The 20,060-nt window shown below is 44.8% G+C and overlaps 1 protein-coding gene across 1 annotated transcript in view; it reads left to right on the top strand.

The window, feature by feature from the left end:
- Window positions 1-20,060, top strand: part of LOC134673455 (5'-3' exoribonuclease 2 homolog) — a 62,277-nt gene that overhangs the window by 7,917 nt on the left and 34,300 nt on the right. The window contains exons 3-14 of the mRNA XM_063531444.1: window positions 3,336-3,565; window positions 9,636-9,742; window positions 10,305-10,463; window positions 10,766-11,073; window positions 11,681-11,878; window positions 12,435-12,530; window positions 13,378-13,538; window positions 14,992-15,160; window positions 15,653-15,742; window positions 16,264-16,420; window positions 17,012-17,207; window positions 17,742-17,938. Of these exons, the coding sequence (XP_063387514.1) occupies window positions 3,336-3,565; window positions 9,636-9,742; window positions 10,305-10,463; window positions 10,766-11,073; window positions 11,681-11,878; window positions 12,435-12,530; window positions 13,378-13,538; window positions 14,992-15,160; window positions 15,653-15,742; window positions 16,264-16,420; window positions 17,012-17,207; window positions 17,742-17,938 (2,068 nt within the window). The remainder of the gene's footprint in view (window positions 1-3,335; window positions 3,566-9,635; window positions 9,743-10,304; window positions 10,464-10,765; window positions 11,074-11,680; window positions 11,879-12,434; window positions 12,531-13,377; window positions 13,539-14,991; window positions 15,161-15,652; window positions 15,743-16,263; window positions 16,421-17,011; window positions 17,208-17,741; window positions 17,939-20,060) is intronic.

Genomic DNA, 20,060 nt, shown 5'->3' with positions numbered 1-20,060 from the left:
TTTGACCTCTGGCCATTTTGAGTACGAGTCAATTAATATTAAGAAAACTTTGACCATGAAAGGCCCTGCAAAATCAATATGCAGCCGGGACCAAGCCTTTGGTGGGGTAATCCATCTGTGGGTCACTTTGGCTGGCATATTCCTTACTTCTCTACAAGTCTGGCAATTATGTATCAAGCTCTCTATATCTCTGTCGAGACCAGGCCACCAGAAGTAACTCCTTGCTATTGCTTTGGTGATGACTATACCATCATGATTGCTATGGAGCTCTTTAAGAACGCTTTCACGTAGCTTCAGAGGCACAATCACTCTACCTCCCCACAATATACAATCATTGTACTCTGTTAATTCATCCCTTCTTACATAATAATCTCTATATTTCTCTTCTACTGTACTTGGCCAACCATTCCTAATCCAGAACATCACCTTTGCTAATATACCATCAGTCTTACTTAATTTAGCCACATCCTTAGCCGTCATCTGTAACTCAACTGGTGTCTCATTGAGCAACAAAACATTCACCTCTTGCAGCTCTTCTTCTATTCCACTGCTTTCAGGACCGGGCCATCTACTTAGGGCATCAGCGTTCCCAATTTTTTTCCCTTCAACATATTGTAACTCATAATCGTACGAGTTTAACAATAAAGCCCATCTTAACATCCTGGGTGATATCACATTAGGTATTGGCTTCTTTGGGTCAAATATACCCAAGAGTGGTTTATGGTCCGTCTGAATGACTATCTTACGGCCAAAAATATATGAGTAAAATTTCTGTACAGCAAAAATAATAGCAGCAGCCTCTTTATCAATCTGCGAATAATTCCGTTCATGAGAGCTCATCGTCCTGGAAGCAAACATGATTGGTCTCAAAGAACCGTCCTCCATCCTGTGTTCTAGAACCGCACCAAGACCGTACTGCGAAGCATCACATGTAATAACCACTGGTTTCTTTAAATCATAATGTACTAATGTGTTCCCGGTAGTCAACATTCTTTTTAAAAGACTAAAAGCTTGTTGGCAATTTGGTGACCATACCCATTTGGCTCCTTTCAGCAATAACTTGTACAGTGGTTCTGCTACAGTTGCTTTCTGTGCTATAAATCTGTCATAAAAATTCAATAATCCAAGAAATGCTTGCAACTCCTTTACATTTTTTGGCGCTGGCGTCTCCATTATAGCCTTGATCTTGTCTCCACAAGGATGCAGCCCATTGGCATCAATCACATGACCTAGAAACTCCACGCTTGCCTTCCCAAACTTGCACTTCTCCTTGTTGACTCTCAGCCCGGCTTCCTTAAGGATCTGTAATATCCGTTGAAGTCTGTCACTGTGTTCTTGTATTGTGCGTCCGGTGACCACAATATCATCCAGCAGTACCGCTGCTCCTGATACACCTGCCAATAAGTTGCTCATCATGCGCTGAAAAATTCCAGGACAGGCTTTAACCCCAAATGCTAATCTTTTACACCTAAATAATCCCTTAGGAGTATTTAAAGTCAGTAATTTTGAAGTTGGTTCATCAACTACAACCTGGGTGTAAGCTTGCTCTAAATCTATCTTACTGAAAATAACTCCTCCTTGCAAAACCGCAAAAGCTTCATTTAAAGTTGGCAGAGGGTAAGTATCAGTCTCAGTAGCCATATTCACTGTGGCCCTGTAATCCCCACAAAGCCTGACTTTCCCATTCTTCTTAATGATAGGTACTATAGGGCTGGCAAACTCAGAATGACTGACAGGTTCCAAAACATCTTCTGCAACTAATCTATCAATCTCTTGTAACACTCTCTCTTTAATTGCAAACGCCACCAGGCCTACACTTCAAAAATATTGGTTTCGCTTCGGGTTTCAAAGGTATGGTTACTACTGGGCCGGTGTACTTTCCTAAACCAGACTGAAAAACTTCTTTATATTTTTCCAGTAAAGTATCTATACCTTCATCCTCCAATTTCACGTTATATACTCCCTGGATATCTATCTTTAACTCTGGAAACCAATCACGGCCCATCAGATCTGGCCCGTTACCTCTCGCGATCAGCAAGTTTAAATTTTTATGTATATTCTTAAACCTTACATCAACTGCCGCTTCTCCTAACAACTCCACCTGGTTCTTAGTCCAGGTTGTTAACCTAACTCTTGACTCATCCAACCTTGGCAAGTTCCCATTCCAAATTTTCCTCGCTGTACTTTCTCTCAACATAGTAAATGCAGCTCCAGAATCGACTTCCAAATTTACTAGTCGACCATTTAATTGCACACTTGCATAAAAAGGATCCACTTTGTTTGACACTAAATTACACAAAACATCCTCATACAATCCATTAAAACGACTTGATTCTTTTGACTTACTTTTGTCTCGTGTATCCGAACATACCTCTGCAATATGGCCCTGTTTTTTACACACATAGCACCGACTATATCTGAACCTACAGAAATTTCCGTGCCTTTTGCCACACCGCCAACAATCCTTGCTCGGTTCCAACGGTTTCGCTTTAATTTTATTAACCTCCATTGGCTCGTCACCGCTTGTACCAGTAGGCGCCACGCTAGAGGTCGCTACCGTCGCTGGCGTCGTCATGACTATCACTCCGGCATCCGCCGTTTCAGCCGTTAACGCCAATTTTACCGCTTGATCAAAAGTTAATGTTGTCTGCTGCAACAGTTGTTTTTGCATCTCTTTATCACGAATGCCACATACTAACCGGTCGCGCAACGTGCGATCCAAATCGGTAAAATTGCACTCTATAGCCAATTTACGCAAACTAGCCACGTACTCTTTTATATTTTCACTGCTCGATTGACACCTCATATGAAACTTATACGATTGCACTATTTCATTTTGTTTTGGATTAAAATGATCGTCTAACGCGGACCTTACAGTAGTATAGGTTATGTCCGCGATCTTTTTCGGTGAAATTAACGACTCAACTACTTAGATCATATAAATCACGACCACAAACCGCAAAGAAATTCGCTTTTTTTAACTCGTCCGTTTGAATACTATTCGCGAGCAAACAATATTCGAACCTATTCACGTAATTTTTCCAATTGTCTTTGCCCATATGAAATTCACTAAATTTTACCGACATTTTATTCATCACAGTTAAAACACACTTTTAAACATTCAAACACTATGTTTAAAGCACTTTTAGCGTATTCCCGAATTAAATCCCGTCGCCAGAATGTTACGTACGTGTGCTGGCTTGCTAGCTAGAACCGAACTGGGGGTACCCGCAGATCTTCTCATCTACCCACATGTCAATATATAACAGCCTTTTAGTAACAATTTCCATAAATTTTGTAGTTGTACATTTTAACAAATGTGTTCTATGTTCTAGGCCCCAAGGGCTAAAATGAACCAGCAGCGCTCCCGTCGTTTCCGCGCCTCCAAGGAGACCCAGGAAAAGATTGAGGAAGTGGCCCGCATCCGCTCCGAGCTGCTTGTCAAGGGTGCTTACCTACCCCCTGAGAAGCCTAAGGAAGCACATTTTGATTCCAACTGTATCACACCGGGGACTCCCTTCATGGACCGACTCAGCAAATGCTTACATTATTACATTCATGACAGGTGAGATTAGAAGCTTTAAGTTTATTTGGAAAATTGGAACTGTAAGTGGCGGGATCGATGGGGCGTTTCCAATCAGCGAAAGGCAGTAGTTGTTGAAAGAGTAATTTATTTACTTGGCGTAATTATGTTTACAGTTTGTAACAGTGCACAAAAAGAGGTAACACTGTCCGTGTAAAGGTGTAGACCCACAAGGATATGCAGGAGCAAACACCCTCAGCACGAACGTAACCACCGGTCGGAGATACTATAGTAATCAGTCTCCGAGCATCTCTTGATAGAAAGTACTCAGAGTAGCTGATACTTCGCATATAACAACCGTGTCACCTATCGAATCTATCAAATAAACAAAAATCAAACTTAGAACTTAACTATTCTACGAAAGACAAACGCTTGCGGGTTCTATTTCGACATCACCGCCATCTAGTGGGCGGCTTTGCGTACTAATGTGAATCACATGCCATGAAACTGTGATAGACTAACGCTTGCGTGTTCTATCTTGACGCCAGCGACATCTAGCGACTAATTGGGTAAACTTTCCGTATTGGAAGTGGTGCTGTTACAATCTCCCCCTCAGTTTCGTAGGGCGACTCGACCACGGAACTGTAACATTTAGTGCTTCTTTGGTCGGCCCCTTCCTCGTTTAGCGACGGAGACGGTAGTCTTTCGGGGACGTCCTCTCCTTCGCAGTGGTTGTACGGGGTTGGGCAAGGTTTCCTCGTTCCCCTTGTATGGCTCTAACGCAGATGCATGGTATGTACCTATCGGAATGTCGATTTGCTCCGGATTGGCGATCTGGTAGGAGGCTGGACCACATCGTTTGGTGATCACGTAGGGTCCGTCTCGGCGCGGCGCAAATTTGGCACTGTATCCGCGGGACGCACTACTTATAGGATGTAGTTTGGCCATAACAAGATCTCCGGGGTTATAGGAAGGGCTTTCCCTCCTCTTCTTGTCCACATATTCCTTGCGTGCCTCTTCTTTCAGCTCCTGTACCTCTCGTGCCTCTTTCAAAGTGTCCGAGATCTGAAGCAGTTTAGGAGTGATTTCGGGTACAAAATTCTCAGAAAGCACTATTTCTCGGAAATCGTGTTCGTTATCAGAAGGCGTTCTCAACTCTCTGCCGAAGGTGAGATAGGCAGGAGTACGGCCTGTGGATGAGCATTGCGCTGTATTCATGGCAAACCGAATGCTCGGCAACTTCTCAGGCCAGTTACTGTGCTCTTCCTCTACTAGTATAGCCAGTTGAGTCTTCAGGTCACGATTACGACGTTCCACGGGATTAGCTTCTGGATGGTATACTGGTGTGAACGAGTGTTTTATTCGCAGACAGTACGTCACCTGCTGTAGCACAGCGCTTACAAACTGTGGCCCGTTGTCACTGATGACACGTCTGGGTATACCGTATCTGAGAAATATCTCGTTGAGTAGTATCTCTGCACAGTTCTCCGCGGTTGCGGTCTGCAAGGCGAAGAGCTCGACCCAACGAGTGGCCACATCTTCAACAATGAATATCCATGTCTTTTCTTGTGGTGACGTGGGAAGAGGTCCGAACAGATCAAATGAGATGACCTCGAACCTTTTATTCATGGCTGTTGTCTGTAACAAGCCAGCTGGTTTTTGATTGCTTGGTTTATAACGCTGACAGGGCACACACTGTCTAACATAGCTTTCGACGTATTTTCGCATCCCCTTCCAGAAATATCTTTTTGCGATTCTCTCGAGAGTCTTCTCTACACCGTAATGTCCAGCCAAAGGGTCATCGTGGTAAGCACAGAGTGTGTTGGCCCACTCGTGTTCGGGTACCACCAATTGAGCGTCCTCTGAATCGGAGTAAGGTGAATGACGATAGAGTAATCCGTTATTCATAAGATATCCTTTTCCACTCCAGTACATAGCGTTTTCGTTGTCATTTTCTCCTTCTAATGTATCAACGATCTTGGCTATCCACGCGTCTTTTCTTTGTTCCTTTCTTATCTCTGCTGAGCTGCGGACAGGCATGTTTACAGTAACTCCACATATGCCACAGTCACTCTGAGTGTCTTCAGTGCAAGGAGGGCGCGACAGAGCATCTGCTACCACATTAGTGCGACCAGGTGTGTATTGTATGGTCAGATCAAAAGCCTGTAGTATCAGAGCCCATCTAGCTAATCTGCCTGTAGGTGATTTGAGGGATAAGAGCCACTTCAGAGCATGGTGATCGGTCTTGACGATGGTAGGCAAGCCTTCAATGTAGCCTCTGTATTTTGTAACAGCCCAGACAACAGCCAATGCCTCGCGCTCAGTTGTCGAGTAGTTCCTTTCTGCTGGGGTAAGTAACCGGCTTGCGAATTCTACAGGGTGCTCTTCAGGCCCCTCCCCCTGGACCAGAACTGCTCCAAGTGCGTAGCTGCTCGCATCTGTTTTAATTACGTAGGGCTTGTTTTCATCTGCTTGCTTTAAGACGGGTGCCGTAGTGAGCAACTCCTTAAGTTTCTTATATGCAGCGTCTTGCTCCGAGTCCCACTTCCAAACATTGTTCTTTTTTGTGAGTCTAGTTAGGGGTTCCGCAATCGCTGAAAAGTTATTGATAAACCTGCGGTACCAAGAACAAGTTTGCAGAAAGGTTAGTAGATGTCGAACGTTGGCAGGCGTAGGGAGGTCCAGGATTGCCGATACCTTGCCTGGATCTACTTGTATTCCTTCTGGAGTTATGTAGTGCCCTAGGTATTTTATGGTCGAGCATCCGAGACGGCATTTCTGTCGGTTAACGGTGAGGTTGTATTCACGCATTAAATCGAACACAGCAGCAAGGTCCTGTAGATGCGTCTCAAAGGAAGTCGAGAAGATGATCAAGTCGTCTAGGTATGCTAACATCTTGATGTGACTCAGCTCCACGCGAAACCTGTCAATCAGCCGCTGAAAGGTAGCAGGCGCGTTTCGAAGGCCGAAGGGCATTCGTTTAAAGATGAATATGCCAAACGGTGTAATAAACCCAGTCTTCTGTCTATCTTCTTCCCGAACATTGATTTGCCAGTAACCCGCCTTGAGATCGAGGGTGGACATGAAAGGCGTTGGTTTCGCTTCATGCAACAAGTCGTCCACACGGGGAATTGGGTACGGGTCTGGAACTGTGACCGCATTTAATCTTCGGTAGTCCACGCATACTCTAGTCTCGCCATTAGGTTTGGGCACAAGGACCACAGGCGCTGCCCATGGTGTTTGTTGCGGTTCTATGATTCCCTCGCCCAGCATCTTATCAAGTTCCTTTCTTAAAATTTCTTTCCGGGGAGCCGAAAGACGGTAGGGTGGTACAGTAGTGGGCCGGTTGTCCACGGTATCGATGCGATGCTCAACGTACTTAGCTGGATGCGACTTTGGCAAGAATACGTCCTCAAAGCGATCTAGTAGTTCTCCCATCATTCCTTGTTGTGGCTCTGTCATTACGCTGCAGATTTCTAGCGAGTCAATGTTTATTTCTTTGTACTGCACCGTACCAGGGAAAAGATTTTGCGAGCGCGGAGATAGAGTCACATCTTCTTCCTGCACATTGACTTCTGCATCGCGCAGCATATAGTCCCATTGTGGGAGATACCCGTCAAAAGTCTTGTATCTTCTGTCGATGATGGTGTCTTCTAGCCTGTGCAGGCGATAGGATGACCCACTACTCTCCTTTTGGGCCTTAGACGCTTGATTTTCGGAGACGTCAACCTCTCGAACAGTGGTCACATGTTTCGCTCTGTGATCTGAAGTGATCATCTCCGTAGATACTTCAACATTGGAGTTTACATCGAAGTTTAAGAAGTTCTCTTGATATAGCTCGTAGACAACATCGGGATCATCCAAGAACCACCACGTGAATTGGGGAACATTTAATATCATAAGGGCGTCTTGCATGAATCCGGATCCCAGAAGCGTACGATTGTCCCGTGAATCCGGCAACACAACAAATAGGGTAGGTACGACCCGATCAATGAGCTTCACCTCTACCCTGACCTTCAGTATATCTTGCTTCCTATGGAAGCCGTCAGCCATGGTAAGGACTACTGTCTGAGTCGTGAATTCGTATCCCTCTGCCTTGAGCTGACAGTACAGCTGCCATGAGGCCACGTTAGATTTGGCGCAGGAGTCCACGTATGCATAGCCCTGTATTTCTTTGATGGATATGCATACGACCGGTCGTGGCCTATCATCCAGCTCATCGTCAATGGCGTAGAAGCTTAAATCTTCTTTCTTAATAGGCTGTTGACGTGGTTGCTTGGAACAGGTTGGGCAGCTAGTCCGTACTACCCCTGGAGCACCGCAGCCGTAGCACGAGAATTTCGGAGCAGATGGTGAGGGCATTTGAGTCTGTGCCACCACGGGTTTCTTTGGTTCGGTTGCCGCTGAGGTTGGTTTATTCTCGGCAAATTTCTTTTTTCGACAAACGTCCACAGAGTGTCCCGGGTTCTTACAGTAACTGCAGCGGATGCGGCCCTTTGTGGCTGGCTGAGGTTTAGTATCGAAGAGTTCTTCAGCACTTTGGGCAGCCTTTAGCAGATCGTCGAAGATCGTGACGTTCTCCCGTAGAACTTTCTCCCTGATTTTCTTGTGCAGCGATCCATATACTAGGTCCAGTTGGATGCTTTCTGAAGGACGTGGAGTAGGCAGCTGAGCAATCAAATCCCTTTTCGCTGCGACGAAGGTTTCAGTAAGTTCATTGTCCTTCTGGTGAATTCCACAGATCTCCTGATAGATCATAGGAGCAGGCTTCTTAGGAGAGAAGGCCCTGTGCAGTCTATTCTTGAAGTCGTCCCAGGTTGTAACACTATCAGACACCCCGTTCCACCACACGGCAGCGTCATCCTTTAATATCAGAGGAAGGCTATCAAGCGCATCGGTGTCACTCATCTTTTCGACACGTTTGAAGCAAGATGCAGCCGTCAGGAATGTCTTTACACGCGTCGCGTCTCTATCTCCATCATAAGTAAAGGTGGCCGTCGCGAAAGATGTGGCGCGCGGTGCATCTCTGGTCTCCGTGGCTGGAGCTCGACTGTGAGTTATGGCTCCAATCAGCTGTTGAAACTGAGCCTCGGACATATTGACTGCCATGTTTCCGTTTTGTTTAGTCTCAACGACTGGCTTCGGCTTGGTTTTTATCGATGTTACTCGCCCCGACTTCGTTATGACGTAGTCACTTTTCGACGAAGTGCCCGCGTTGGACGCCAGATTGTAAGTGGCGGGATCGATGGGGCGTTTCCAATCAGCGAAAGGCAGTAGTTGTTGAAAGAGTAATTTATTTACTTGGCGTAATTATGTTTACAGTTTGTAACAGTGCACAAAAAGAGGTAACACTGTCCGTGTAAAGGTGTAGACCCACAAGGATATGCAGGAGCAAACACCCTCAGCACGAACGTAACCACCGGTCGGAGATACTATAGTAATCAGTCTCCGAGCATCTCTTGATAGAAAGTACTCAGAGTAGCTGATACTTCGCATATAACAACCGTGTCACCTATCGAATCTATCAAATAAACAAAAATCAAACTTAGAACTTAACTATTCTACGAAAGACAAACGCTTGCGGGTTCTATTTCGACATCACCGCCATCTAGTGGGCGGCTTTGCGTACTAATGTGAATCACATGCCATGAAACTGTGATAGACTAACGCTTGCGTGTTCTATCTTGACGCCAGCGACATCTAGCGACTAATTGGGTAAACTTTCCGTATTGGAAGTGGTGCTGTTACAGAACTATTTAATACTAGGTTTTTTTTGCCTTTGACTTCTTCACATAGATGTTGCTAAAAACCCCATTCAGTGGTTGAATTATTAAAAATATTTTTGAAGCTTTACAAAAATAGAAGAATGGCCTATATTTCAAAGTTTTAAGTTATAACATATATTTCCATTTACTTGGATTTTTAAAAATCTCAAGAATTTTTTTATCAAAAAAAAAATTGTCACCAAATAAAACCCTACATAGGCCTAAGAACTGAAATAAAATAAACACTCATTTTATTTAACATTGTACATTTCATTTACCTAAACACATAACAATTACAGCTGCATGTTTTAACCATATTTAGAAATGTTGAATGAATTGCTTTCCAGATTAAACAATGACCCTGGCTGGAAGGGCATTAAAGTGATCCTCTCAGATGCCAATGTCCCCGGAGAGGGGGAACACAAGATTATGGACTACATTCGCAGACAGAGAGGTACCTGAACTTAATTTAGCCAATCACAGTAAGGGCGCGAGGTGGCGAGGAGTAAGACTACCTGTCTTTTTCTAACTCTATTAATTAAAGAGGGATGGGTAGTCTATCTCGCAGGCGAGTTTCTGACGCGCCACTTCTGTGCTAGCCTGACTGCTTTATTTTGTCTCCTTCAAAGTTTCTAGACAACAGTGTGTTATGTCAACACACATTAATTATAAATTATAAATAAACTAAATAACACCGAAAATGTTTACGCCTCTTAAGGCTCAGCTATACAAATGCAAAATGCAAAATTTGCCTCAGAAATATTAACCTAAAATGTAGGGAACAGAGTTGATTTTGCGTTGTTCAAAAACTAAACGAAACAAAGCAAAAGCAACTCTGTTCCAATTGAATATGATTTAAATTTAATTGAACTGAATAAGCACTCTAGGACCTTGCGCTTTAGGAGGATATGTTTTACTAGTTGATAAGTTGTGTAAATTAACTACAAAACTTAAAAAAAATCCTTTGCATTTATTATTTGAGTGATCTTTTTTTAAATGCTGCATACACTTCACAGCTCAACCGGACCACGATCCTAACACGCAGCACGTTCTGTGCGGCGCCGACGCTGATCTCATCATGTTGGGGCTGGCCACGCACGAGCCTAACTTCACCATCATTCGTGAAGAGTTCAAGCCCAACAAGCCACGCCCGTGCGATATATGCGGCCAGCTGGGTTAGTATACCACCAAAATATTAAAGACCACGCTTTTTTTTTTAAATTCTTAATTCCTCACCCTCTTAAAAAAATTTACTAGATTGTGGTTGCACCTTGTGGGAAGTCTACCTACTTTTTCTACTCTACTTGTGCACTTGTGTATTTAACAAGAAAAACATCTGATACCTACTACCAGTTACTACTACAGATTAAAGCAGAGTATTACATTTGAGAAGGCACTATGTTCATTCAACTTTTACTTGAGGTGATATTCAATGAGTCAAAATAACTACGTAACTAATCTTCGTTTATTTCCACAGGCCACGAAATGAAAGAATGCACAGGCAGCACCCCCGAAGCGGCCCTCGTCCGCTCCGACCCCGCCTTCGGCAACCAGGACTCCTTCATCTTCGTCCGCCTCTCCGTCCTCCGAGAATACCTAGAAAAAGAACTCCAGATGCCCAACCTGCCGTTCCCTTATGACTTCGAGAGAGCACTCGATGATTGGGTGTTCATGTGCTTCTTTGTTGGAAATGACTTTTTGCCGCATCTACCGAGCTTGGAGATCAGAGAGGGGGCGGTTGACAGATTGGTTAATCTGTATAAGAAGTGCGTTTTTAAGACTAGGGTGAGTGTTTTAGATTTGTTTGCTCATTACTAACAGCAACATACGTAACTGACCAATGATAGAATATATTTCTTCGAAATAACGTTTCCGAAAGTACAGTCTGGAATGGACAGTATCATTTCATGTTACCTTTTTTATTATTATCATAATGTTCCCTCATTGCTGATCAGACTCTATTCTGTAATGTAGAAGTGTAGTATTCTGTAGTATATTGTAGGTGTCTAAGTAGCTACTGCTTCTCAACCGTAGGGACGTATAATAAAGTCTAGTGAGCATCAGTTGCCGCTACGGTTGAGAAGCAATAGCTACGTGTAGTTGTGGGCTCATCTGTCTCTTTTTGAGCTACACGCTATGGTACTTAGGTATTATAGGTAATAGTAAATACATGCAGGTACTAAGTGATTTGGCACGTTATTTATAATTTCATTAACAAAACTTATACAAACTATTATTAAAATTAAGTATAAACTAAATAAATTAAAACTAAACTAATAATTAACTAATAAAATAAATAAATAAAACTTACCCACCTACCTTAGTTCCCCCAGATTGATACTATGACACGCTATTGATACTATGTGCTAAATTATAAATTTATCTTTCCCAGGGTTGGATCACAGACTCGGGCGACGTGAACCTGGACCGCGTGCAGCTCATCATGGACGAGCTGGGCCAGGTGGAGGACGAGATCTTCCGCCGCCGGCACGCCAACGAACTCAACTTCAAAGCCAGGGAGAAGGCCAAGAAGAGACAGCAGCAGCGGCCGAACTTTAACATGCTTAACAACACACAGTTTGCTCCTATGGTAAGCTTATTTTATTTTCGATTTCTCAAAATTATTCACGATTATCCTTGATTTTTCTGGAGTGTTCCATTATAGTATTGCGATAGGCATTTTTGTGACTTGCCGCTTTTTCCAAGTTTTGTTGCGCCTATTGTAAGAAAACTCAACGAATGGTATATGGGGCTGTTTGATTTAAAACATACTCGTAGATAGAGAGAATCATACTCTCTGTGTCTTACGTTGGTAGGTACTAAAACACAAAAAAGGAACGAGTATCGTTTTTCTTCTTATTTACTGACAAATTGGGTTTGCCAGACTATAGTTGTAGGTTCTTGTTTCTACCTTCATTTATTCTTCTCCAAAGTTAATCCCCTTTTTGTTCCTTACTCTGTTGTCAAAATTTGAGTACAGTCAGCAGCAGAAGCTGCTAAGCGGGTGAGGTGTTCAAAATAACCTTGACACGCTCTTATTCTATTAACAATAAAGTTCCGTCAAGATGATTTTGAACACCTGACCCGCTTAACAACTTCTGCTGCTGACTGCACTAGTATTTTTACTGTGTTGGTATTATTTCCAGGCTGTAGTGGGTTACGGAACGTCCGCCAAGCCGGTGCAGAACGCTCGCGAGGAAGCGGCCAACATGCGCCGCGCCGGCATGCAGGCCGAGGCTCAAGTGAGTACCAACTCCATTCCTATCTGTTATTTATCTCCGTATGTAGTGGTTTGAGGTAGTTTGCATGTATAAATAAATATTAGGGGACATCTTACACAGATCAACCTAGCCCTAAATTAAGCAAAGCTTCTACTTTGGGTGCTAGGCGACGATATACATACTTACGAGTATATAGATAAATACATACTTACATACATAGAAAATACCCATAACTCAGGAACAAATATTTGTGTTCATCACTCAAATAAATGCCCTTACCGGGATTCGGACCCAGGACCATTGGCTTCATAGGCACGTTCACTACCCACTGGGCCAGACCAGTCTTCATCTCGCGATTATAAAGACCTAACTTATGGTGACCTGAGGGCTGGTCACTTTTTCGCTCTTTGGATCAGCAGTGTTATCCAGCGGGCCAATACGGGCAGCCTTCTAGGCACCCTGCCTAGCGAAGCGATAAAGACCAGAGCAGTTTTTTATTCATGAGATTTTAGTTAAGATTTTTTCTTTTCGAGGTTCCGTATCCAAAGGGTAAAAACGGGACTCTATTGCTAAGACTCCACTCTCCGTCTGTCTGTTTATCACCAGGCTGTAACTCATGAACCGTGATAGCTAGACAGTTGAAATTTTCACAGAAGATGTATTTCTGTTGTCGCTATAACAACAAATACTAAAAACAGAATAAAATAAATATTTAAGTATACATACAACAAACGTGATTTTTTTGCCGTAATGGCACGGAACCCTTCGTACGCGAGTCCGACTCGCTCTTGGCCGGATTTTATATTTCTTAATTTTTAATATGCGTTTTATTTCCATTTTTTCTTATTGGAAATGTCGTCTTCTGCAGCAAGAGTCTGAACAACGCGGTCGCAAGCGCACAGCCGAAGCCGCCGGGCTCGACGAGGAAGAGGAAGACGCCCACGACGAGGTCCGGCTCTGGGAGGAGGGCTTCAAGGAGCGCTACTACGAGAGCAAGTTCGAAGTGGCCAGAGACAACCTAGAGTTCAGGTCAGTGTGCTGGCTAGGCCGTTAGTACTGGTATTAAGCGTAAGACTTGATGATGATGATGATGACGCTCACGACGAGGTCCGCCTCTCGGAGGAGGGCTTCAAGGAGCGCTACTACGAGAGCAAGTTCGAAGTGGCCAGAGACAACCTAGAGTTCAGGTCAGTGTGCTGGCTAGGCCGTTAGTACTGGTATTAAGCGTAAGACTTGATGATGATGATGATGACGCTCACGACGAGGTCCGCCTCTCGGAGGAGGGCTTCAAGGAGCGCTACTACGAGAGCAAGTTCGAACTGGCCAGAGACAACCTAGAGTTCAGGTCAGTGTGCTGGCTAGGCCGTTAGTACTGGTATTAAGCGTAAGACTTGATGATGATGATGATGACGCTCACGACGAGGTCCGCCTCTCGGAGGAGGGCTTCAAGGAGCGCTACTACGAGAGCAAGTTCGAAGTGGCCAGAGACAACCTAGAGTTCAGGTCAGTGTGCTGGCTAGGCCGTTAGTACTGGTATTAAGCGTAAGACTTGATGATGATGATGATGACGCTCACGACGAGGTCCGCCTCTCGGAGGAGGGCTTCAAGGAGCGCTACTACGAGAGCAAGTTCGAAGTGGCCAGAGACAACCTAGAGTTCAGGTCAGTGTGCTGGCTAGGCCGTTAGTACTGGTATTAAGCGTAAGACTTGATGATGATGATGATGACGCTCACGACGAGGTCCGCCTCTCGGAGGAGGGCTTCAAGGAGCGCTACTACGAGAGCAAGTTCGAAGTGGCCAGAGACAACCTCGAATTTAAGTAAGTGGTCTGACTAATGTTCTTTCTTTATCATAACCCTTTATTTGTCAAGATTGAATAAATACACGATTTAAGCATAATCGCCTAAAACTTCTGTATAAGGAAGGGTAGTCATTTTTGCCATGTCAAATCTGAATGTGCCCTAACAGTTAAAACAAAACAATTTAGAGCAAGAGATACAAAAATGTGATAATTATGTTAAGTAAACGTAGCAGAAAAGTTGGGACATACTTTTTCCTGGTGTAAATTGATTCAGCTCCTGTGTTCAGTAGGTATATAGAAAGCCTCGTTTTAGAACCCACAATAGACGCCTTACTTCGCGTGCTGTGGGACTGGGTTAATGTCCCATAATATTTATTTATTTATTAATGTATGTATGGACGTATAAACTATTTATTCTACATAACACAAATATGGCACAGGCTGGGTTACTACAAAGGCGGACTTATCCCTCCTTCTCCATCTGTCTTATACTTATTGTATGTATCTGTCCTGGCTACTTAGGAAAGTTTTCCTTCTTGACGTACTTACTTATCGGATCGTCATTATTAGTCAATTCATCATATCAGGCCAGACTTTTTTTAATCCTTGTGAGTGTAAAATACATGCGAAGAGGTGTGTCTTTAATTTATATTTTTTATATTTAATTATGCCTATCGTCAGGTACCGCGTGGCGCTCCAGTACGTCCGCGGGCTGTGCTGGGTGCTCCGCTACTACTACCAGGGCTGCGCCTCCTGGAAGTGGTACTTCCCCTACCACTACGCGCCCTTCGCCTCGGACTTCGTCAACGTGTCAGGGCTCTCCACCAAGTTCGAGAAGGGCACGCTACCTGTAAGCTACTTTATTACTTAAACAATAAGGTCGCTTTTAATAAATTTGTTCTTAATATATCTAAAATCTCTCTAAAATTCTTGAGTATGCTGCACCGCTTGTATAAGGCAGTGTTACAGATAGAAATATCATCATCATCATCATCATCTCAGCCATAAGACGTCCACTGCTGAACATAGGCCTCCCCCTTGGACCTCCATACGTGCCGGTTGGAAGCGACCCGCATCCAGCGTCTTCCGGCGACCTTAACAAGATCGTCTGTCCAGATAGAAATATAAGTGATATTATTTGCTGTTAATGTTCCGTTCGTTCTTTCATAGATGTCGTTTTGATCTGACTCCATCAAGATTGAGGCCCGCAACCAATAAGGGACTCTATTCCCAAAATAATAAGGACGGTTTAAATAAACTGTCTAACTTTTCTGTAGGTCACCTGTAAATTGACTCTAATCCTACACTATTAAGGTTGGTTTTTGCTTGTCTTTTGCTACAGTTCCGGCCCCTCGAGCAGCTGATGGGCGTGTTCCCGGCCGCGAGTTCACAGCACGTGCCGAAGCCCTGGGCCACACTTATGAGCGATCCGGTAATGTATACTTGTATAGCCTCGTGCCGCCCACCATACAAAATTATAGCCAAGGAAGTTAGAATCTTGTTGTATTTTCAATTGGGTTGAATTTCATTTGATCAAAAATTAGACAAATGAAATGCTACCTACTTTGTTTTTAATTAAGGTTGACATTCCATCGAAACTGAGTGTACATCCTTATATACATTGGGCGGCGCGAGGATAGATATGGTCTAAAAGGAGGAGGTGGTCTATGTGAATATATGTGTTTTATTATTTGAGGTACGTTCCCAATTTCAAGTAGATGACTGCGCCGATAATATTTTTATAACAGCTGTTTTTTACGAATGCGACTGCTATCTGACCTTTCAACCCAGAGGGGAAACTAGGCCTTATTGGGATAAGTCCGGTTTCCTCACGATATTTGCCTTGACGAAAATCGACTGGACAATATCTTACATAAGTTCTGTAACCCGCAGGCTCTTACCGCTAGGCTATCAACGCTTTTAAGAAAAAATCTAACTTTTTTTTGCATTTAGTTCTCGCCGATCATCGACTTCTACCCGACGGACTTCAAGATCGACCTGAACGGCAAGAAGTTCGCGTGGCAAGGCGTGGCCTTACTGCCGTTCGTGGACGAAACTAGGCTCTTTAAAGCCTTGGAGCCTTACTATAAGGAGCTCACACAGACTGAAAGTAAGTATAAGTTTTAATCCTTTCAGAGCGAATTGCACCAAAACAAACTGATAAAGGATAAAGGCCGAGCCACACCGGCTTGCGTGTGCGTGACGTGCGCGTGTGCGTGCGCTAAAATGTTGGAGCCGCACACGCACACGTCACGCAAGCGGCGTGCCATCTCTCATAAGGATCTGTATACTACAACTCCGCACGCGCACGTGCACGTCACGCACACGCAGCCGGTGTGCACAGGCCTTAAATCTGCTGGCAATTGTCATACTGTAAAAAAATGTATACTTTTTAAAGTATAGGGAGTATTACTGTTCTGCCGCCAGAGTGCAGCACTAATTTGTTTATTGAACCATAAAGTAACTTATACATACTAGGCCTTAAACAGTTTTTAGACAAGTTTTCACTATGAAATTGAGGCACCAAGGCGGTTTGTTCACAGGTGGCCTACCGCGAAACGCTAAAATCGAAATTTCTTTATCTGCCTCTATCGATCGAATAAGCAAGAGTGATAGAGAGGCAGAAATCGAAATATCGATTGTTAGTGAAGCCCTCTACGAAGAGTTTTGCGTAATATTCCCTATTGTATTTATTTCGTAGTAAAACGCAACATCCGCGGCCACGACCGCTTCTACGTGTCCACCGGCAACAAGAGCTACGAATACCTCCTCGGCCTCTACAAGGCGGCCGGCAAAGACCTGCGCCACCTCATAGACAAGGAGCAGAGATACCCGTACCGGTGCGAGGGAGTGAGAGGGGACGTCATGCTCAGTGCCGACTGCGTTTGCATTGGCGGGTGAGTTTGATACTTACTACTTTCTACTTAGTAGTTCCTCTGTCCTATACTAGATGGCGTTGCTCTAATGTAACCTGTGGGGTTCAAGACGGCAGGTAATGTTTTGCGCCATACGAAGAAGTTCGTTTGTAAGTCGCTAGGTGGCGCTGTACTTAGAGACATGCAATTGGGTTTCTTGTGGTTAGTAGTTCCCCTATTCGACGCGAGATGGCGTTCTTTTTAGATTGTCTTAAAATGATTTTGTGCAAATTGCAGATATCAGAAATCCCTTTATATAAATATCCGTAGTGGTGATTAGTCGATATCATAAGTACATAACCCTTTGAACGCCACGTCTGTCGTACACCATTTCATCTTCAGTTCATTTTATCTTGTACCTTAGTTGTTGTATACATATTGATCTGTAGCCGAGCGCACCAGTTGACGTCTTTGGCGGCCAAATAGTTAAAAACTTATAGACCAATAACAAAAAGCAGAAAAAAAAATGGACTGTTCCTAAAAATATTTTTATATAGTTTTTTTTCCTTTCCCTAGGCAACTGGCGTCACCCGTCATCGGTCTGCCGCCAGTACTCGGCAACCAGGCCGTCTGCGTCCGTTTCCAAGACCCTCAGTTCCCTGAGGACTTCATCTTCCCAGCGAGGAGACTCCAGGGCGCCATAGAGCCAGGACGGGTGCTGAAGCCAGGAGACCTGTCACACCAGGAGAACAGGAACTGGAGGCCTCAGATAGGTTAGCATTGTGACGGAACTTATGACATTATGATATAATCTACTAGGATAGTATGATGCTACTACTGTGCACAGTGTGGTAAAATTGTATGTATGCCCTGCACGTGTGCATTATACGAATGTATTTTATCTGTTGACTTTTTGAGTACCATAGGCAAAAGTTTTGATTCTAGATTTTAGTACTTAAAAAATATGTTATTATACTAAATACTTGTAAATGGGTGTACTCCGGTTGTAGTAGTAGTGTGTTTATGCCGCTCCGAGATCAGAACTTTTCCGCCAGAGGGCGACAGTATGTATGCGTAAGGTAGTGACAATTTAGTTCACCCTACTCCCCGCTAGATGGCGCCACTGTGTATGCGCAACGTTAGTTCCAAAGGTCTCCGCTAGATGGCGCCACTGGTTAGTTCACTCTACTCCCCGCTAGAGGCGCCACTGTCTATGCACAACGTTAGTTCCGAAAATATCCGCCAGCCCCGCCGGAGGGCGACAGTATGTATGCGCCGCTGGTTAGTTCACTCTACTCCCCGCTAGAGGCGCCACTGTCTATGCGCAACGTTAGTTCCGAAAATATCCGCCAGCCCCGCCGGAGGGCGACGGTATGTATGCGCCGCTGGTTAGTTCACTCTACTCCCCGCTAGAGGCGCCACTGTGTATGCGTAACGTTAGTTCTAAAAATCCCCACCAGCCCTGCCTGGGGGCGACAGTATGTATGCGCAAGGTTAGTTCCAAAAATCCCCGCCAGCCCTGCCTGGGGGCGACAGTATGTATGCGCAACGTTAGTTCCAAAAATCCCCACCAGCCCTGCCTGGGGGCGACAGTATGTATGCGCAACGTTAGTTCTAAAAATCCCCACCAGCCCTGCCTGGGGGCGACAGTATGTATGCGCAACGTTAGTTCCAAAAATCCCCACCAGCCCTGCGTGGGGGCGACAGTATGTATGCGCAACGTTAGTTCCAAAAATCCCCACCAGCCCTGCCTGGGGGCGACAGTATGTATGCGCAAGGTTAGTTCTAAAAATCCCCACCAGCCCTGCCTGGGGGCGACAGTATGTATGCGCAAGGTTAGTTCTAAAAATCCCCACCAGCCCTGCCTGGGGGCGACAGTATGTATGCGCAACGTTAGTTCTAAAAATCCCCACCAGCCCTGCCTGGGGGCGACAGTATGTATGCGCAACGTTAGTTCCAAAAATCCCCACCAGCCCTGCGTGGGGGCGACAGTATGTATGCGCAACGTTAGTTCCAAAAATCCCCACCAGCCCTGCCTGGGGGCGACAGTATGTATGCGCAACGTTAGTTCCAAAAATCCCCGCCAGCCCCGCTGGAGGGCGACAGTATGTATGCGCAAGGTTAGTTCTAAAAAGCCCCCGCCAGAGGGCGACAGTATGTATGCGCAACGTTAGTTCTAAAATTCTCCTGCCTGAGGGCGACAGTATGTATGCGCAACGTTAGTTCCTAAAATCCCCACCAGCCCCGCCTGAGGGCGACAGTATGTATGCGCAACGTTAGTTCCAAAACCATCCGCTATGAAATGTTTAGATGTCTCCACTTTGTATGTGAGTTGTTGAATCGCTTAAATGAATAGATATCGCTAGTGGCGCCTTCGTCGGTGGACACCGCTAGTTAATTCCAAAAATCCCCGCCAGCCCCGCCAGAGGGCGACAGTATGTATGCGCAACGTTAGTTCTAAAAATCCCCACCAGCCCCGCCTGGGGGCGACAGTATGTATGCGCAACGTTAGTTCCTAAAATCCCCACCAGCCCTGCCTGGGGGCGACAGTATGTATGCGCAACGTTAGTTCCTAAAATTTCCGCCAGCCCCGCTGGAGGGCGACAGTATGTATGCGCAAGGTTAGTTCTAAAAAGCCCCCGCCAGAGGGCGACAGTATGTATGCGCAACGTTAGTTCCAAAAATCCCCACCAGCCCTGCCTGAGGGCGACAGTATGTATGCGCAACGTTAGTTCTAAAATTCTCCCGCCGGAGGGCGACAGTATGTATGCGCAACGTTAGTTTCAAAACCATCCGCTATGAAATGAATAGATGTCTCCACTTTGTATGTGAGTTGTTGAATCGCTTAAATGAATAGATATCCCTAGTGGCGCCTTCGTCGGTGGACACCGCTAG

The sequence above is a fragment of the Cydia fagiglandana genome, chromosome 18, assembly GCF_963556715.1.
Source record: "Cydia fagiglandana chromosome 18, ilCydFagi1.1, whole genome shotgun sequence".
NCBI classification, from domain to species: domain Eukaryota; kingdom Metazoa; phylum Arthropoda; class Insecta; order Lepidoptera; family Tortricidae; genus Cydia; species Cydia fagiglandana.
The sequence above is the reverse complement of the archived record's forward strand: the minus strand, read 5'-3'. Positions and strand labels throughout refer to the sequence as shown.